The sequence below is a fragment of the Centroberyx gerrardi genome, chromosome 22 (assembly GCF_048128805.1).
Source record: "Centroberyx gerrardi isolate f3 chromosome 22, fCenGer3.hap1.cur.20231027, whole genome shotgun sequence".
NCBI lineage: Eukaryota > Metazoa > Chordata > Actinopteri > Beryciformes > Berycidae > Centroberyx > Centroberyx gerrardi.
In genome coordinates, this window is record NC_136018.1 from 15,331,228 (window position 1) to 15,351,867 (window position 20,640).

General features: G+C 40.4%; 2 protein-coding genes across 5 annotated transcripts; one reads left to right on the forward strand and one right to left on the reverse strand.

Moving 5' to 3' along the window:
* Positions 1-208: 208 nt before the first annotated feature.
* On the forward strand, positions 209-6,808 carry LOC144543490 (uncharacterized). 4 transcript variants are annotated; one of them, XR_013507944.1, is made up of 5 exons: positions 209-383; positions 1,624-1,760; positions 3,287-3,367; positions 3,766-3,906; positions 5,511-6,808. XR_013507944.1 is itself a non-coding variant. In XM_078291414.1 (5 exons), the coding sequence occupies exons 1-5, from the start codon at positions 374-376 to the stop codon at positions 5,643-5,645; spliced, it is 450 nt and encodes a 149-aa protein (XP_078147540.1). In that variant the 5' UTR covers positions 209-373; the 3' UTR covers positions 5,646-6,795. The 4 variants fall into 4 exon arrangements, 2 of the variants coding, with proteins under 2 accessions (XP_078147540.1, XP_078147539.1); XM_078291414.1 differs by having other exon boundaries at positions 1,678-1,760; positions 5,511-6,795; XM_078291413.1 differs by having other exon boundaries at positions 1,632-1,760; positions 5,511-6,792.
* A 97-nt stretch (positions 6,809-6,905) lies between these two features.
* zc2hc1a (zinc finger, C2HC-type containing 1A) lies at positions 6,906-19,259 on the reverse strand. The gene is made up of 10 exons (XM_071906419.2): positions 19,175-19,259; positions 18,321-18,394; positions 17,015-17,131; positions 16,259-16,285; positions 14,369-14,510; positions 13,801-13,943; positions 12,697-12,802; positions 10,768-10,843; positions 10,298-10,402; positions 6,906-8,854 (listed from the first exon to the last, which is right to left on the reverse strand). Exons 1-10 carry the CDS (start codon positions 19,194-19,196, stop codon positions 8,719-8,721), a joined length of 948 nt encoding a protein of 315 aa, XP_071762520.1. The 5' UTR covers positions 19,197-19,259; the 3' UTR covers positions 6,906-8,718.
* Between the last annotated feature and the right edge of the window lie 1,381 nt (positions 19,260-20,640).

The window sequence follows — 20,640 nt, forward strand, 5'->3', positions numbered from 1 at the left end:
ACCCGCTGGGCTCATATAACCACCACCTATCACAACACAGCCTGGTATTAGCACTTGATGAATCCCCCGCAGCATGGCTCCACATGCTGCTTTTTGCCATGCTGCTTTTTGCCCGGTAAAGTGAAACCTCTTGTGAGGACGGAAGTTAAATCACATGCTGCGGTTTCAGAGCTGCGTTACGCAGGACGTTGGACAGGGCTGTATTCCTGCGCGCAAAATCTGCAAGGACTGTGGGAACAGTGAGAGGACGGCACCATCTGTTCAAGGCACCATTCAAGTATAAAACCTGATATATTATGCAATTGAGCAGCTATGAAGACAAAACTGAGAGTGTCACTTTCCAGATTTAGCTCGCAGTGAATATGAATCAAGAATGACCAATGGTAAGTAATGAAATCTTACTGGATGTAGCTCCAGTGGCCTAACTGGTGACGCACTGTATTAAACCGCCATTAAATCCAATAATTTAGAGCCTAATTGAAACCGAGACTACATCAGTGTTAGTACAAAGGTGGAAAAGCATAGGTGCGTGGCCTGAACTATTGTACCATGTAAATCAGCGTAGTCTACTGCATCTAAATCTTACCGGGAGCCGACATCGTGCGCATCTGTCTCCTTGCCTTCTGTGCCGACTGACTGACTGAATGGTTGCCGATTCATATGTTTGTCCAAGGGGGAAATCCCGAGTTTATAATTTCCCATCTGCCCGTCAGAAGGAAAGTGAAATACTTTGGGGGATTTACGGGAACTGCTTGTCTTCTCGTTTACGGGAATCTCTCGGGAGAAGCGCTTAATACTGTAAGTTGCAGTTCAGTCTACAGGTTGTGTACCTGCTGTATTGCAAAGAAAGTCCAGGAAAAGGTAATAATATTCCTATAATGTTCTTATAGGGTCTTGTAATATGTCTGTGGCACTCAGTAATTAATTTATAGTGACCTTATCGTACTTTATGGTGTTTGTAGTATCACTGTAATATTCCTATAGGATCGTATAGTTTTGCTGTGATATTTATATAGTACCCTTATAACATTTATTATAGGATTACTGTAGTTCATTTTCGAAAGGGAAAATCTGCACACGACCCTCTCTCATGTCAACGCGTAATCGGTGTGGGTGTGTGTGAGTGAATGAGTGAGTGAGATAGATAGATAGATAGATAGATAGATAGATAGATAGATAGATAGATAGATAGAGAGGGAGAACGAAAATGAAATATGGGCAGTTTACTACTAGGTTCGTCATATTGTGACTGTTTGTATTAGATCAGAGGTCCAAAGTGAGGTCCAGACCCCCACTAGGGGTCCTTAGCAAAATGAATGACTAAAAATTAGTACAATTAGAGAATGTATAAGAATGATTATTTTGATCATGTTTCACTCACCACTGTTAGTTCATCCACCATGAAATAAGCTCTAACAACTAAAATCTTCCCATATGGGGGTCACAGGGACAAAATCTTATTATTTGGGGTCCTTAACATGAAAGATTGGAAACTCTTGTATTAGATGCAAATACACAATTGGTCTTTGTGTGATTAGTAAACTGACCTCTCTGTCTCCCTGTCTCCCTTTGTCTCTCACACTGTGACATGACACACACACACACACACACACACACACACAGACACACAGCCTCTTCTTTGCATCACTCTCCTTGCTCTTCTGCTTCTGCCTCTAGCTCTCTCCTGTGACAGCGAAGTCAAGCCTCGCAGCATCACGGACGACTATGAGTTCCTTGTGTCGGGGGACATCACAGTTGCTGTAAGTAAGGCACCAATTCCCGTGCTGATGAGGTGAATAGTACTTTTTTGTACCAGTTGTGCACACAAGGGCAGTAGGAATTTATTGTTAATCAACAAGGAGCAAGCATCACAGCTAGGCAATGAAAGCTCAAGGAGCGAAGGATGCATACTGTCTAATATAGACAGGATGCATGCTGATCCTCAACCACAGGATGCACACTGAATGATGCCCCGTTCCCAAAAGTACAGCAAGAAAAACAAGAAAACTACAGCAAGACAAGGAAACTAGTGAGAAACTGGTTCTCAAGTTTACATGAAGTCGGAAAGAGATGAAACAACTTTAAAGAGTTTTGCGTTATGGCAGCTGTCTGCTTCACCTGTAGGCCATAGATACATAAAGAAAGAAAGACACAATTAGTACAGCAAAGCTAGCATACATCTGAATATCACATATCCGTACACACACATAATGCCACGCACATATCTATTTTATTAGAGGTCAGAACACACGGTTTGCCACAGTGCTGCACGTCATTGAGTGTCTTGCTTAAAGCAAAGGTTCAGCCCCTAAATGAAAACTCCCATAGTTCCATCTCAGCCTTTTCCCAAACTATTGAAGTTAACAGAGGCATCTTTTTGCAGCTCCAAAAGAAGCAGAAAATCACATTTCTCCAAAGAGCTTGTGCAGCAAAGTGTTGAACTTCAGTAGTTTTGGAGAAGGCTGAGATGAGACTACGGGCGCTAACTCACCATGTGTTCGGTGGTCCTACCAACTTCAGCGGAGTTTCGACTGACATGGGAGTGAATAGATAATGACTGAATTTTCACTTTGGGATGACCTATTTCTTTAAGCACACCTCAGCCGCCCCTCAACTGCCAACTCACAGCGAAACACACTCCCTGTTGGTGTCAGAAATTGAACCAGTGGTCTTTTAACCAGTGGTCGGTTACTACACCCTCAAAGTCAGACAGCTGTCCAAAATATCCCCAATGGTACATGAAGCATATTAGATATAAGCCTATTTGGGTAAAATAATTCTTAGCATTTGTTATAACCTAATTGGAGTGCCAGGTGTTTTTCTATATTGACTTTCAAATACTTGCCAGTGATTTTACTCCTTGTATTGTCCTGTACTGAAAACCCCACCTATCGGGTACAACAAGCAGGTTAAAGCAAACACTAAGATTTATTTGTGAATAGAGTGTGACTCCAGTCTGGATATAAGTCATAGGAATTGTGTTTATGGACACCGTAAACACAGTGAGCTAAGCCTAACCCAACCTAACCCTACCTCTTCACCACCTTTGAAATGCCCTAAAAAAGAACCTTTGAAAGTAAAATAAAAGAACTGTGTTCACATTCCATTCTCAATAGAGTAATACCCTCAAATGTATTAAACATACTTTATATTAATATCATTAACAAAGCTTAGACTAGGAAATAGCTGCCCCTTGAGGACCTGATTACCTCATGAATAACTAGTAGATGTATTGGTCCTGAATTGTATCACTGATATTTACCACTGTAATGTCTTTATCCTCTAGGAGAGAAATATCACAATGATGCTGCAAAACTCGACCTGCCCAAAATTGAAACACATGCCACCTAACTGCACACAAGACAACGTGAGTAATGAGTATTCTTCAGCTCTCAGCTGACATGCAGGCTGGCTCTACATGTTGCTTTCCTGCATTAACTGAGGGTATGAAACTAACTTTTTGGTTAACTGGGCACAGTGGCTGATGGATTCAAAATTGCACTAGCCAACTTAATCATTTAGCAGCAAATGTTTGGTCACGCCTGCTTGAATGTACTATGTTTTTCATTATCTTAAAGCCTTTTTTAAATACTTTTTTGGTCAATGCATAATTCCATTTGTGTTATTTTCATAGTTTTGATGTCTTTTATTCTGAAATTTGGAAAATAGTAAAAATAAAGAAAAGTGTGGTGTGTCCAAGCTTTTGACTGGTAGCATATATATGTTAGTTAGTTGCAAAGGACTCATATACCCTCTGTTTTGCAGAACATAGTCCATTCCATCTACAATATGACCTGCAAATTGCAGGATCTGAATGTGACAACCCCCCTGACCAACACAGTCCTGTCCTTGCTGGGTTGCAATTGTCCGGTAAGGACCCAGACAACTGCACAACTGATCATACCGGTGAGAGCAGACACATAAATAGACTGTGGCTGTGACAGCAAGGCATGCCAGCAGGGTTTTTATTAGCCTGGCATCTCACTATGAAAGTGTTATGGACCACACTGTCAGACATGTGTAGCCATCACTTGAAAGTTGTTAAAATGTAGAAAATTACATCCTTATTATTGTTGCTATTGTAAATAAATATCTTAACATGGTCAATATTCAATAACTTTTTTCATGCTTTAAATCATGTTTTAAAAGTGGGTGGATGTCTTTTTGGAATTAAACTCTTCTTAGCTCTCCAGAAGGGGCAGCAACAAGGTGGCCATGGTAGAACTTGGCATGCTCATTCTTTTGATTTCTCAGGATGAGATCTTGGCATATTCATTAATTGACTAAGACAGTGGAATGTTGGCAGGCAGGGCAAGTGTTTCCTTCAAACAGTGTGACTCATTAATAGGTAACCCAGCCGGTCTGCTCCCTGAGAGTATCCAAACACAAGCACATTTGTTTTTTAACCTCATTAAATTGGTGCCATGCAGAGACGAGCTACTGCAAAAGATGTACATGTGGAAGGTGAGATGGACTGGCTCTATTCACATTATGCTTCTGAGTTTGTACATCGTATTGAACTTAAGGAATCACTTTGTTTGGAGGTTTGGAATCAGGAACTAGAAAAGAACGTAGACATTTGGCTGCTTTTTGATTACTCAGGTTGCATTTTCAAGTCAAAGTTTGGCAGGTGTATTTGAGACAGACCGTCCATTAAAATGGTATGAACTCAGAAAGCTGGTCCTTTCAATTCAGTCTTTCCTGTTTCTCTACTCTAGCTATCCAAGAAAGCAGAAATGGCAAAAAAAAAAAAAAAGGTAAGATGTAGACTAAATAAAAACAAGCTGGAATGTGATTGGCACTTTCGCAAAATTCCACGTAAAATGTCACATCCTCCCTACCCATGACATGTGTTGCGTATGTATTCTGTTAACCACTGGGTAATTTATTTTGAACATTAGTGGACCTTTTCCTGCTCCTCATAACACATCTAATTCAGGTTATACCAGGCTCAAGGTTTGAGTCATAAGGCAGAGCAAAACCAGGGCCTTGTTGTGACCTTGCTTAAGGTCTCACCACACAGGCATACCACACTGTAACATGGTTTGGTTTTGCAATTGCTACAGGTTTGTGTTACTTTTGAGTAGACAGACTTTGTTCAAATTGCCCATATAGTGGCAGAATGGTATTCGGTGATTACAATTAGGATTGACAGATTAGGAGTGTCTTAGACCAGCCTTGGATTGGGCCCAGTTTCACAGACTTGGAGTAAGCCTAGTTTGAGTTTGCGTATATTTGTTATAGGTATGTACCCATACTGTATACTGTATATGGCAGTGATGGCATATATGTGTACCATCACTGAGAGGCACCTTTTAATCTAGGGCTATGTCTAATCCATGTCTGTAAAATCAGCCCAAATGAATACATGTATGAATGTATATATTTATATATACTGTATATAAATACAATGCTCCTTGTCTGATTATACCAATTGACAGAAATCTTAGGGCTAAACTAGGCTCCATACACTAATTAACCAGCTTTGTCTGTTGACTTCCATTGACTAGATGAGACATCCAAAGAGGAAGGAGAAGAGGAAGGTGAAAAAACTGTGCAAAGCCAAGGCGATCCTGACTACACTGACTACATGCTTCCAGATGTTGAGTGTTAAAAATAAGTCTCAACCTGACCTGGCAAACTGAGACAAAACTAGTGAAAACTGTGAAGCCACTGAGAGAAAAAGAAAACTTTCTGAAGCAAGTCCTGCTAAACCTTCATTGGATTACACAAGAGGAAGTCTCCACTTTGTTTAAGCTATCCTGTCAAGTACCAGTTTATCTCTCCTGCAGCTGTTTTGGATGTTGTATGACCACTCACTCTTCTGATGAGTTTCCAAGCTAAGTAGAAACCAGCCATTAAGCCACCTGGAGAAAAATAAATTCAAGTCCCTCCAACACATTGGGTTCAATGTGGTCAGGACCTACAGCATTATACCAGCTCCGATCATGCTGAATTCACAAGAATGTCTTATGGAGTCCATGAAAGCAGCATAATATACAAAGATGCTCTGAGACTGATGAAGATGGTGCATTAAAGTGTATTAGAGTTGATGTGTGCAGCTAAAAGGGATGTTTTTTAGCCATTGGATCTTGAGGGATATGCTGTGACTATTGCTTGCACTTGGCATTGACTGCACAAGTATGACCAGGGATTATGAAGGTGCTCAAATGCAGTTTTGCTTTCACTTTGGATAAGAATAACTAGTCCTGGCACATCTTTGTTATCTTGGTTATCTAAAGCTCCACTGTCCTTTTTGTTTGGGGAGTTGTTTTAGGCTGTGTGTCAGATCGTTGGTACTCTCATACATCATGTTAAGTATGATTGACATTTTAAAAGCACATTCCATCACAGATGGCTGATTTCAGCCAGCAGATCTGGCTCTGCTCTGTGATACATCTAAGACGCTTCCTCGTCGCTTTCATTTGGTGCTTTGATTAATGGTGCCTGTCTATTTTTTGAAAACCTTATCAGGGATATAGCTTGGTGAGCTGAAATGCTCCACTGCCACATTTGTTACCTTACGTCACTTTTTAAGCATGCCATTTGTTGGTTTACGTAACAAAAAAATGGATAAGTATGCTGCCTTTGCCCCCAGTTTCAGCTATCATAATTAATGTAGCAGCCATTTTCTGTTTCCTCCAGGGACTATGCAAAACACATAGCCGTGTAACTAATTTCTGTATGTAAAATGGATATTTTTTCAGCATAGTAAGCATCATATATTGTTACTCATACCTATCTAAACTACTGTATAACCCATGATACATAAATTCCAAATATATTTATATATAAAACCAAGTAAAGGCTTCTGTGCAATGCATTGTATTTAATTATTTCCCTAATTTACCTACTAACAGTGTAGACTGACTCTCTCACAGACACTCTCACAATTGCATCACAGCTCTCTTCATAGAAGTTTATTGAGGGTGGATATACAGTACATGGCAATAAGTGCACAACCGTATCTGGGCTAACAACCGCTGTATCCAGTATAGGCAAATGCATCTATCCAGTACGTGAAAGCATTGCTTGTCATGTACAGTAAATACAGTTTGCTTCTGGGGGTGCTGGGGGAGGGAGGGGGTCTCACACAAATGTCTTGCTCCTCAAAGTTCTCCAGTACTACAATACTCAATCATAGTGATATGACTGACAGTTTAGTGAGTGACTGATCATTACCCATACACCTCAAGTAGAGGCACTTTCCCCGCTCAGTTTCCCGTGTCGAAATAGACTGTGTGGGTGTAAATGATTGCCGTTGTGGTGATAGGAAATAGTGTTGTTCCAAGGAAGTATCTCAACAGGAAAGACCACCTGCTTTTCCAGATAAATGTGATGATGTCTGTGCTGTGGTAACTTTGATGCTTGGAAAGAAAAATGTCAGCAACAACGGGTGCTACTGGATTGGAGTTCTTATCCCCTAACAAAGTACCTCTGAATAAGATGTGGAAGCTTAGATAGTCTGACCGTCCTGTATGTTTCATGTGCCTTAGGCTATGTGAAGTTACTGCAGTACCAGTAGCATAGTTAAAAGTATAAGCAAGGAAACTGACTATACTTAAGCGCCACGGGGGGATGCCTATACGAAGTCACTGAAACAATTCTGAACAAAATCCTGAACAGCCAAGGTTTTGAATAAACCTGTGGGAAAGAGAAGGCATGCCTAAAATCTTTAGCGGGCACATCACAAGACCCACGTAACTGAATCGTGCCAATACAAAACAGTTAAAAAGGACTGTAGCAGAACTCTACTAATGATCCTAAACACCTGCCATGTCCAACTGAATACTGACTCAACAGAAACACTGTAAAGGGAAAAATAAATGCAACATATCCAGGTGCATTAAAGTTTCATACAAATCCAAATAAAAACATTTAAATTCTGTAGATAACATTTAAAAAAGATGCAGAGTCATTGTTCATTCAGTAAAAATCAAATGGAAAAGAATACGAAAATAAATAACCCATTTCATTGTATAAAATGAGGGGGAATAAAAGGGTTTGAGTAATGCTACATTTCAAAACACCTGTATAGAAATGTTAGGCCTATAATGGTAGCAATAAGAGAGTTGGAAACAAACATTGCTTTTAAAGTAACGTACAAAAACCGAACAGGTAGCACTGAGATTTAACAGCGATTTCATCTTGGACTGGTCCCTGTCAAAGGGATGTGAAACCTTTCCCAAATTCCAAAACCTTTTTTTTTTTACAATAACACATTGTCTTTTTCAGTAGTCAATCATATTGCACTTCAATAGGAATATATTTTGTATGTGAGGGAGCGGAGGGCGATGGGAGAAAGGAATTCAGGATTTCAGATTACGGTTGATTGGGGATCGGGATAAAAGGGCACAAGCACTATCCACCTTTACCAAGTCCCCCACACCTTTCCTTTATCTCTTTTTTCACATTTGAACCCATTTCCTAGCTTTATTCCCTCTCCACCTCCTCTACTCTCTTATTCTTTCATCTAAGGATGCACCAATACTAGTGTTTAACTACTGACTCTGAGTACTGAACTCTTAATTATTGACCAATCTGATCCGGAGTCGGACCACGTTAGTGTTCTGGACAAAAAAAAACAAAAAAACATCTTTTCTCCATTTCAGATGATACATCAGTACGTCAGTACGTATCGGAGTTTCGTTTTGGGGAAATTCTCTGATGCCAGTGTCAGTATCGGTGCACCCCTACTCTCTTCTATTCTGTGCTCCTTCAGATACACATCCTCCTGATTCCGCACTCGCAGCAGAATTTGGCGGACTCTACAGGATACTTGGTCCCACACGCGTGACAGAACTTGCTCTTCATTCCACCGTTGTCCACTTCGTTCCCACTATTGGCATCATTCCTGAGAGGTTTGAGAGAGAAGACAAAGCGCCGGTGATGCATAACAATAATGTTAGCAACTCATAAAATGCTTTGTTTATGTAGGGCTTTTTAAGCTACTCAAAGACACCTAACAGAAAATGTATTTCAAAGACTACTGCCGCTGAATATTATCACGAAAATCGCAATCAAAAAGATAAAACCTCATAACATATCAACAGAAATAACATCAACTACAAAGATCTCCTGCATAAATATTCTAAATAATAGAGTAATGTAATAGTAAGAATATGGCTAGACATCAATTGAACAACTGGTGTTTGATTGTTCCTTATTGAGTAATCATGTCGATCAAGCGTATCGAATTGAAAGTAACTTGACTCGTATGGTGACACTCCAGTGTGTCTTGTCTAGTCATTGTTACATATTGAGCCATAGAGATTCCAGTCTGAGGAAAGTTTTTTCACAAAGCTTGGCAAAGACATTTTCTGAGAAAAAGTGAAACAAGTGTGAATAATGAAAGGACATTGTTCAGTGGGAGTGTCTCAAAAAGATGAGGAATATTTGTGATACAGCGTACAAATAGAACACCATAACCCCAAAATGTGTGCACCTGGAGGGAACTGGGAAGTGTACTGCAGGCAATATTGTCAATCTGTAGTTATTGAATTTGAATTTCCAGGGCTATGTTTGCTGACTCAGTACTGGAGATAAAATGATTGCCTGTGATAATAGCTTTTTTCCCCCCATTCTTATTTTGATATATTACATATTTTTTTAAACTTAATTTAATTAAAGCTGGGTTATGGTTTTGCTCTGCTTGGACATTTGTTGTTGGTGGGAAGAGATAAGAGAAGCAAGACTGTGTAATGATTTTCCAAATCATAACTATCATTTAAATAAATAACAGAGCCTACAGCTGTATAGCATACATGATTATTTAAATAAAGGCCGTACATAATAATATTCATAATGTGTTTGTCCTATTTTGGGAACCATTCTACTCTAATATGCCCATAAGTATCAGTCATAACTTACAGAAAATGCACGATTTCTGGGGAAAAAACAAAAACTAGAACAAAAAAAAAGGGCCATTGTTTTTTTAAGTGACTTAAGTGCTATTTTAGAACAGAAATATGCCTAATGAACATATATTTTGCTTCATTAACATGAGTGGAGGCGAATTGTGGAAACCATTTGCATCCTTACTAGAGTGTGTTTGCAGAGGCAAATTACTAAATGGGAATAGAAGAGATTTTGAAGTTACAGCTGCATGCAATACTGCAACAAGCCACAAGAGGCCAGGATACTAACAAACAACTTCACTCTCACAAAGCCTTCTCCTGTTGTGTGTCTATAAAATGATTAATTGTCTTGTGACCCTCGTGGCCGCTCTAGCAGATGTCTTAGAAAGTTGTCAAAGGATTTAGCAAGGAGGGGCTAAAAAATCTGAATGTTGGCTTACCTAGAGTTGTAGTTGTCTACTCTCCTCTTGTTGAGTCCTACTCCAGACTGAGTGTTCTTCACAGAGCCATAGCCAGAGCTCATTGCTCGGGTCTTACCCCCCACACTGACGAGACAGATGAGAGGGAGGGGAGGGATGAGTCAAATGTATAGTTACTTGGAGGGCTGGGTTTGTAAAGATGAATCAAGCTTTAAAGCTGCAATGTGGAAGTTCAGAACAAGAGGCACTTGAGCTGCCTACTGACCCACCATAATCACCATGATATATTAAACATAGCGAGTTATGTTTAGGTCATTGATTAAACTAATCAATACATTAATTAGCATATATGTCTGTGTTGACATACTTGTCTTCACATAACACATGGGTGGTATTAATATGAGCTCTGTATCTTAAAGTATTAAGGAGTTATAGTAGTTTCAAACAAATCTGTTTTGCTGTGCTATGTGTTAGTGTGTGTGTGCACTGACCCTGACGGAGGGCTTGTGAGGCCGGAGGGAATACTCCTCACCGAACCCGCAGAGGAGACCTTACTAGATGGGATTCCTACAGAAAGAGAAGGAGAGAGAGAGAGGGAGGGGGAGACAGAGAAAGAAGGAGAAAGAGAGGGGGAGAGAGAGAGAGACAACACACATTCAATGCGTCATTGTAGTCCATGTGATAATCTCAGTCATTAAATAGAGTCTAAAATAGCTGATCCAGCCCAGCCTGAGGGAAGGTCTTTGAGGTCTTTTCACTGGGCAATCTATTGCAAATACAACATTGGATGGGAACACAAAAACATTCAATAATAATAATGGATTTTATTTATAATGCACTTTTTATTACAAGCAAATGTCAAAGTGCAACAGCAAAGGGCTAATTAAAAGCAGACAAAACATACAGGAAAGAAAACTGTTCTACTGTTGCACTCACTGTAAGCTGTGCTGACTGGATAAGATTGTCAGTTAAATACCTAAACTATCAAAAATTAAAATAAGGTATGATGGTAGAAGTCTGTTAGAAATGAATGGAGGTTGGGCTGAAACAAACTGAAAAACCAAAGCACCAAAGTCAGAAGTGAACATGGAACAAGCTTCACTATCACGGGTTGTTGCAACTCATTCCAAAGCATTTTAAAGTTGAATGAATTGTACCCATTAAGAAATGTAACTGGGTTATGAATGCTCTGGTGACAAACTACAATGGATTATCATGTGTTTTCTTGATATTAGACACTCATGAAGTAAGTAACTAACTGCCCCATTACAGTTTGGGTATTTTACAACAGCTTCAAACACAACTCAGCCAATCAGAATTTAGGAAGTGTCCGTTTAACTAACTTTATCACACGGCTTTGTTGAATACCCGATTCTGATTGGCCAATGAATGCATTCTGAAGGTTTGTTATTTCTGAATAACAAATGGCTGTTTGACATCTAATCACATCACTCTACAGTCAAGAAGTCCGGTCGATTTTGTTGATTTATAATCAAATACGCCGCGACACATTTTGCCAAAAAGAAAAACAAAAGTTGCCTACTGCAGACAGTCCTCCGGGATTATTTTTGGCGAAGGCTTGCAAATTACTTTAGCTTGTACCAAAATCATAAAATAAATATTTTGTGTCAAATGATTAACGTCTTTGGTAAGTAGGCATGCAATAAGTGGGATAATGTACAGCAAGCTGGCCATAATTGCAAAATAAGCTGCTTCGGGGTCATCAAGATCTTGATGAATTCACCCTGTCGGAGCTTATGTAAGGGATAATGTACAGCGAGCCGGTCATTATCGCAAAATAAGCCCCATCACAAAGCGGATCAGGGTCTTGATTCACCCTGCTTTTTCTGCAATGATGGCCGGCTTGCTGTACATTATCCCACTTATTACACGGCTACTTACCAAAGACAATCATTTGACACAAAGCACTAATTTAACATGATTTTTAAGATACACTGTACTACTTTATCTTGTATTTAAGACTCTCTCTTTATAATAAGATAATAAAAGGTTAAGATAAAATAATGCAGTGGAGAACAAATTCTGCTCTCTGTCTGTCTGAATTTGTTGAATTTGTAGACAGTGTAAAAAAAGAGAAATGCCTGTAGCCCTCAGGCTCGCCCAAGATATCCTTGTTGTCATCTGACTGACAGAGAATGAGAGCGAGAGACAGGAACAGAGTCTGTGTGTGTGTGTGTGTGCCAGTAATTGTCGCTGTGGTTGAGTGGATGAATGTGTTTGACTGAGCTGTCCCGAAACTCAAAAAACACATGAGTTAAAATGTCTGTCTTCCCTTTCTGCACTAAACTGAAAAGCAACAAAAACATGTAGAAGGAAGTTGGATGGTCAACTAAAGAACCACCAAGTAACCCACCAAATAAACAAGTACCGCAAATGTAAACAACGCAGATCCAGCTTACCAGTGGACTGTCCAGAGCCGGATCTCTGGGGTAAACGAGAGGAGGCAGAGGGGATGGTGGACGCAACAGGGGAGTTGACCTTCTTCACGGGAGTAGGAGTCTTGTACTGAAGAGCGAGAGAGAGCCAGTGTTAGATAAATTAGGGGTGCCAAGAGGGCACAACACAAAAGGGAAGCCATGGAAGCATGGGGTGGGGAGCCGGAAAATTGGTATTCTCATTAGAAACTAAATGATTTTTAAAAGGCTGTGCGTTATGTAGCTGGCAAATTTTGGAATCCAATCACCACTTTTGAAAGTGAACAAAAAAGATTTCCTTCCTTGCACAGGAAAAACTTTGTAAGCTGTTGTTTTCCTTGAGTCATACCATACCCGTGTCTACAATGTGCAATAAAAATGAGCCTGTGTGTTCGTGTGTGTGTGCGTGACCGTGGCCGTGTCATACCCTGTGCTGCGGTTGTGCCTGTGCGTACAAGTTTGCTATGCAGTGTTTTGGTGTCTTGATACAGGTTTTAAGCTACTGTGAAAGCTATACAAATGAACAGTTGAATGAATTGCAGAGATACATAGCAAATATCAAGTTGCAATTTTACTCCATCATGGCACAGTGGGTAAACTTAACCGAGATAATGAAGGCAGGTACATTCAGAGTTCTTAGCCAAAATAGTTTGGACCTCGCTGTTTTTATTGGCAGACATGTTAACTCCCTAGTCATGCATCATAGCTGTTGCTAAGTAGCTGGCAATCCGATGCCTGCCGCATAGTGGGTGTCTCACAATGGAAAAAACATAGAGGGAATTGTTATGGGTTTATTAACAACACTAGAGAAGGAACAACATTGTATTGAGAATAGCTCTACAAGATTTTGCAGTGTATATTTATGTTTATAAATGGTGTAGGGTTTTAAACACTACCAGATTTTGCAATGTGTCATGATGCTTCCTGATTTGGAAAATGTGGCTATGATGGCAGCTTTGCACTTATCCAATACAAATATTATTTTTCCACTAAAAGCCAGGTCCAGATCCCTATCTTTGTGTGTGTGTGTGTGTGTGTGTGTCTGTGTGTGTGTGTGTGTGTGTGCAGTCTGAGCATATCAGCTACTACCTGTGTGCGAGCAGGAGGTTTCTTGGCATCTCCTAACTTGCCCTTGTTGGGCATTCGGGCGGCCTGCTCCCGGCAGAACTTGATGTGTCTGTCCGCTGCGTTCTCGCCGAACCTCCTCTGACAGTACGGACACTGGATATAGTCTAAACACAAAAGAGGAGGTGAAAAGATACGCTCGTAACTGGATCTTAACGCTCTACAGTGCCAGAAATCCTGCATATTGTTAAGAGACAGCTTTAAGGACTGCTGCATGAGGGAGATTTGATTTGTACTGATCTTTTCCCCCCCCTCTTTTCTCTAGTAATACAAGTCTACGCTACAACTCAATAAATATTGTCAATGGGGTTTCGCACATGTTAAGGCCAAGCCATTCCGCTCCATCTTCCTTTCAAATTTTACAATGCTGCAAATAAATAAATCAAACAGTGTCCCGCCTCTGGAAACGTGATTGCCCCCACTGTCTCTTTACTTTCACTTTCTTTACGGTGTCTCTTTCTCTACTGAACCCATTATCTAAATTGTTTTTAGTTTCTTGATCAAGTCCAATTGCCCTGTACCTATGTGTTACCTGGGTCATAAGAGGGAGGGGGCGGTGGGGGTAATGGTCCCCCATCCTTTATGACCTGGTCGATGCCCTTGGCGGCCCGGATAGTGGCGATGAACTCTTCATGTTTTCTGCGCCAGCTGGATGGCTTCTTAGGGGGCTCCGCCTGGCGGGAGGCAACACAGGGGAGATGCTCCGTTACAGCAGGCGTTACACCTCTGGACACTTGAAACATTTTGAACATGTGTTTTTTTTTAATCCAACAGTATTATTCTCTTGCCCTGATTTCCGGGCTTATTCAAATATTATTACTCTTTCCATATTAGAATCCATCAGCAAACACCTGTAACCCATTTTAACCCATTCATTGACGGGGCGTCCTGGTGGCTCAGTTGGCTAGGGCGCATGTGGCCGCAGTATCCTGGCCTGGGTTCAAATCCAGCCCAGGACCTTTGCCGCATGGCCTCCCACTCTCTCCTAGTCTTTCCTATCACTCTCTATTCTGAACAATCTAATGAAGGCAAAAATACCAAAAACATAAGAAACTCAGAAGCCAGTTGTAATCTGAAATGTTCTCCTGACTCTCAACCTTTATTCAGGGTTCCCACACTTTTTCACTGCTTAAATTCCAAAACTTTCCCATGACTTCTCCATGACCCCTTTTCAAATTTCCATGACCAAATTTTAATGAGACTGAATGAAGTAACCATCAATGACACTAACTTTAAGCATTAGTTTGTTTTGCACTTTAAAAATTAAGGATTCTAATATTATTTACATATACAGTATAAAAAGAAACAGCCTACAATTGCTTGTCCCTTGTCTTCCCACAGTGGCAGTGTGAGTGGCATCTACAGCTAATCACTGCTGACAGAAGTAGTCCACTGTCATCGGAGTTGCTTCCTTGGCAACATGATAGCCTCATTGACTTCCTACTTCCTCCTATTTGGTTACAGTCCTCAAGTTGAGCAAGCCTGTCTGTCTGCCAAGCACAGGGTGAAACATGATTTCAACGGAACTGAAGCGATTTTTATTTTTCATTCCTTTTTAGAACACATCATTTATGTCCCTCATATGACAGAAAAGTTTGATTGCATGATATATTTCTATACATCATCTACACATTCTGTCACCTCCATCACCATTTTTTGATTATGAATGATTACTTACAAAGAACTTATTACCCATACTGCCAAGTGATGTGATTGTGAGACATATGAGACCTAGAGCTGATGTCCTATTCAGGCCACTAATCTGAAGCTATTTTTATTCCAGCAGTAGAGAGAGAGAGCGAGTTGACAGCAGTTAGTTGAAGCCAAGACAACAGAAAGCATCATTTCCTTGTTTGAGTTGCCATCCAAACAACTGTCAGGCAGTGCAGTTCAAACTGGGCAGAGAAGGACTGTGGAATCTGTTACACAGTCTGAGTGACCTACTTTCGGGCTACATGGCAACCTCTACAGAGGTAGTGCCATACACTAAGCTCTGCAATTTAAAAGTGGATTGTCAAGAAGTCATCTGAGTCAAAGATAGCAATTAGCTCAGCCGCACAAACTAGAAGTAAGACTGTCACCCAGTGCAAGTTTAAGAAATTGCTAAAATAACTGTATATGCTTGAATATTCTCAATAGCAGAAATGGGGTACATTTTGGCAAAGAGTAATAGTGGAAAATACCACTGATCAATTTATTTTTTACTAAGAACGCCAGTGTGAGTACACACACAGTTCCAGACCAGTCAGCTCAGTGACTCTTGTGAAGGAAAGGAGTATTAACAAAGCAAGAAACAGTGAGGGTAAATACCTTTTGGCCTTCCGTAGATTAATTAGTAGGCCTAGGCATACAGCAAAGCTGTACCACTAAATTGCATGAATATAGAACATGAAGACAAATTAAATAAGACGAATCAACTTACTTTTTCAGTGGAGGATGAACTGTGCGACTGAAATACAATTGAAAGTGGTTTAAATTGTATAAGAACTTGCCAACACAAATTACTGAATGTCATGAATAGAACAGCCGAGCTGCAAAACGTGGGCTGTTCATTACAGGGATCATCATTATGTTCCCTCAAAATGACAGGTCCTATACAGCAGCTAGCAACATTTTAACAGCTGACCCACTTCTGGCTTCCAGTGACTCAAGTCAAAATAAGAATGTTTCTTGTCGGACGGACCAAGACACACGAAGCTATTCATGACAGTAGCTCCGCTGTCTTGAGCTGTGTGGAGTGTTTTATGGTTAGCAACAGCAGCTATAAAAGTGGAAAGCCTCTTGACTCATGATCAGACCCAAAGGTTGTAGAGCACACCTTGACTAGTGGCAATTATTTAAACTAGAGCTGTCCAAAGCATTAGGTTAGATTTTGTGTCTTAAATATTTAGTGGATGAATGAATGAATGATCTCAAGTTGATGATACATGGGCAACATTTAAGGCAAATGGGAATAGGAATAGAAATTTGTAAATGACAGATCATAAGTGTAATGGAAAAAAATAAATATTCATGACAGCATGTACAATTTAGCTTCAATTCATCAAGTTTCTGAAACAGAGCTTCAAAACTGGGATTTACAACTTTTAGTAGTTTCTTCTCCCTGTTAATTTTCCTATTGAACTCTGTGGTTTGGGTCTTGGTTCGCTTTGTGTCCGCTCATCAGGTGTAGTCTTACCTTTGTTTTGATGGGTTTGACAGTAGAGATGTCTGTGCCCTCGGCTCTCTGTCTACTTGAGTCAAAAGTCTTCCTCTTTTTGGCCGCTGCCTTCTGGCAGATGGAAATATGCTTCTTCTGCAGGCAGGGAAAGAGATGGCAATGGCTAAATACAGTGCAAGTTAAATCAGTTTCGACACTCACATTTTAGAAACACCTGCCATTACTTGAGAAATGTAGCTTTCTATTATACTAGCTCTCAAATTGTTTAAAATCACATTTCCTTGTTTACAAGAGCCAGAAAGAAAACAATTTCTGTAGCAATAATTGTTTTGTAATTCTAACCAAACATGATTTTTCAACAAGTCTCATTCAGGGAGTTGCTAATTGTATATTAATAATGACTCCAGCTGTGATGAGTGGGTCCAATACTTGTTTGCATTCTACCTAGTGTCACATTCAATTTCATTGAACCTCCTAACTGCACACGCACACGGGCCTAGAAAAACATTAAGCATTAATGCATCAAGCATTAGCATAGCATTAACAACTAATGATCTGTGTGTGTGTGTGTGTGTGTGTGTGTATGTGTGTTTGCATTACAAGCAAACAATATGTTCCTATAACTTATTGCAGTCACATTAGCAACCCAAAGGCTGTATGCAAAGTTTCTCAGAACGGGTGAGCAGATCTAGCATCAGTAGTTACATAACCACAGTAACATAATCACAAACAGTAATAATAATGATAATCTTTGTGTATTACTTTGCAGTTTAACAAAATGCTTACATAACAATAAAACTATTATAAATAAATAAGAGTTGTGAGTCCTTTTCTATAGTGCATTAATCTCATAGTGAGACGTGGCTCTTTTATAATGGCTACATGTGAATATTGCCTCTGTTCTGTGGTTAGATGCCTTGGCAAATCCAGAAAGTTCACTTATTTGCCCCCAAAAAGCTACAGCACTTGGGTAAGAATTTTTCACCTTCCCTACAAAGTGCCTTTCACAGGTCCCTACTGGCTGGTTGGAATGTAGCCAGTGACACTATTATCCAAAGAGCTGATATCCTGTCAGCTGATAATCACTGTGGGAAATATCACCAATACACAGGCCTAAACGTGGCCAACGGCATTACTCAACATACCAAATTTATCCTCTCAGCACAATACTTTGACCATAAAATCAATGCATCATTGGCCATTCTGTGTATCATACTATTTCTAAATCCTTTCTGTGTTGTTGTTGGTAAGAGAGGTGCTTGTGAATACAGGCATTTCGGCGTGTGACAAATGACCCAAAACCAGAGAGCGCTTGTTTTTTTACCAGGACTTTGGGGAAGAAGCTTCTTCCACAGATTTTGCATGGACACAGTTCCTCGGCAGGAGGAGCTTCACCGTCTGCAGTAGTCAGATAGAGGGGCAGTAGAGAATAGAGTGAATAGAGTGATCAAAATGTAGTGATAGGGGTGAATGTTGTGATGAACAGTGATGGTCAATAGCTTGGCTAACTTTGTCTGTCTTTCATACTGATGAGGGCATGACACAGGCAACATTACAAGACAGTGTAGCCTAAATGAGTAGTTATGCCTCCAAAACTACTATTTTGGTCATAGCTGTTGGCACAATGACCCAGCCACAATGTCCCAACACGTTGCCAATTAATGCTTTCAGATTGGCTCCAGTAATAACTTTCATTCATTACAAGATAATTAACTTTATGCTGCATCTGTGGCAAGTTTTATCATTAGGCTACATATAATGAAAGAAATGGGGAGGAGGCAGGGTCATACAGAAAGGTTGTGTGGACTGTAAGGACTTAAAATACTCATGTAACATTCAAGATAGCCAACTTCTGGCTGCAGCTAGCTACTGTAATTAGCAAGACAGCCACAAACAGGCTCATTCGCAGCAAGCTAACACAGGCTAGCTCCGGTAGCTAACACTGATGTAGGGATCACACCCAGTCAGAGACAGCGAAGCTACAGTATAGCCTCATCCTCGGCCCTGCCTAGCATTACTTAGGCTAAACACCAAACAATAAAAAGAGGTCGCTGTAAAAAAGGGCGACTTCAAGCAGCAATAAATCCCCCAAAACAGGAGGATGAAACGGAAAGGTTGGGGACTCGATTTTGCAAACAATACGTAAAAATAACCCCCTGAACCCACAATATATCTCACCTTCAAATTCTTCCATCATCATCCCTTGTCTGATGCTGCCAGTGCCACAAGCAACCAGAAAGTAGCCGAGCGAAGAGAGAGGATTCACGTCTGCGTACTTCCGCCGTCGTTTAAACACCGTTGCAGACTACAACGCTTTTTCTGGCTAGGAGTCAAACAGAGTGTCCCAAATTATATTTAACGGTCTGTGCTCAAATTCGGCGCACTTGCTCTTTCTTCATCGATAGGCTTACTCTGTTTCCCAAATACAATAATGTTTAGGGTCTAGTAAGCTACTGGTAGTGTTGTGAGACCTACGCAAGTTGTTTGGCAGGTGTTACTCGCCTGATGTCAGTGATGGACATTCACGAAGGTTCTTGCGTAAATTAGCTGCTGTATACATTAGCTAGATATCCTCCTGGCTGATTATTCATTGATATTGTAATTTTAGTCGCTTGTACCTGTGTGAGACATGATTTCCGGTCTTTACATAGTTTACATAGGCTGGGATTGTTTGTGAACGATCTTGACATATATTATCTTTGGCTGCCAATAGCAACTGGCTTGTCTTGGAAACCGCCTCACATTGTAACATCCGAGTATTTCATTGGGTGATACTGTGCGGCTTGCAAAGAGGGGGTGGGTGCATTGTTTACTTTGAACAGCAGGTGGGGCGTGGGAGGCAACCTCCTACCCTCCGTAGAGCCCAGTATTATTCCCAAATATGGGAATAAAGTACATGTATTAGCGCTTTCTACTTTGCAGTAGTTTAGATATCAGTTGTTAGGAATTAGAAATGTGGCATGGCTCATTTTCATTGAAACCTAATAAATTTCAGTGTTGCCTGAGCTGAATAATAATAGTTTATTTTTAGATCTGGTCCAGTGGTGCAGTGATAAATAAAAAGGTGAGTAAACTATGACATATGACCTCCAGTAAGTCATTATAAGGCAAACAAACACCACTATAGACATCAATGATTAATGTCATCATTTAATCAGTTATATTAGCAGAAAAGTGTTTTATGCTTTTACCCCGTCTTCACATAACTTACATCAGTTTGGTACTACTTTGTAGCCTATAATGACATCATAAAGATTTATATCAGCAGCAAAAGGTGGGTAAACTGAGTTTAGGTGGGTTTACCCTCCACTTCATCCCTGGTTTGGTATGTAGCCTATCTCCCTTATATGACAGACCTCATTTAGAGGTGACTATTATTGTAGCCTCCAAACACTAAAACGAGTGTATGCCCCTGCCTTTGTGAGCTCAAACACTTGACCAGAGCAAACACACTGAAGCTCCCAGATTGTCCATATTGAACACATGTGTCAGTTGAATGGAGTGATTAACAGCCAGATGCTATGAGACTGCAGTAAACGTGTTGCTGAATGGCTACAGCTTCCACGCCTCCACCACAACAAGATCATTGTTTGTCAGACAGACCCACAGACAGTTTGGTGTGTGCTCTCTCTCTCCCTCTCTCT

What these genes read in the sequence shown, in the direction of transcription:
- zc2hc1a (XM_071906419.2), bottom strand. Translation starts at nt 19,196, where the DNA reads ATGATGATGGAAGAATTTGAAG. An exon ending in GTTCATCCTCCACTGAAAAA is followed by an intron (nt 14,511 to 16,258) that starts GTAAGTTGATTC and finishes GCCTCCCGCCAG; the next exon opens with GCGGAGCCCCCTAAGAAGCC. An exon ending in AACCTCCTGCTCGCACACAG is followed by an intron (nt 12,803 to 13,800) that starts GTAGTAGCTGAT and finishes CTCGCTCTTCAG; the next exon opens with TACAAGACTCCTACTCCCGT.
- LOC144543490 (XM_078291413.1), top strand. An exon ending in CGGGGGACATCACAGTTGCT is followed by an intron (nt 1,761 to 3,286) that starts GTAAGTAAGGCA and finishes TTTATCCTCTAG; the next exon opens with GAGAGAAATATCACAATGAT. An exon ending in CTAACTGCACACAAGACAAC is followed by an intron (nt 3,368 to 3,765) that starts GTGAGTAATGAG and finishes TCTGTTTTGCAG; the next exon opens with AACATAGTCCATTCCATCTA.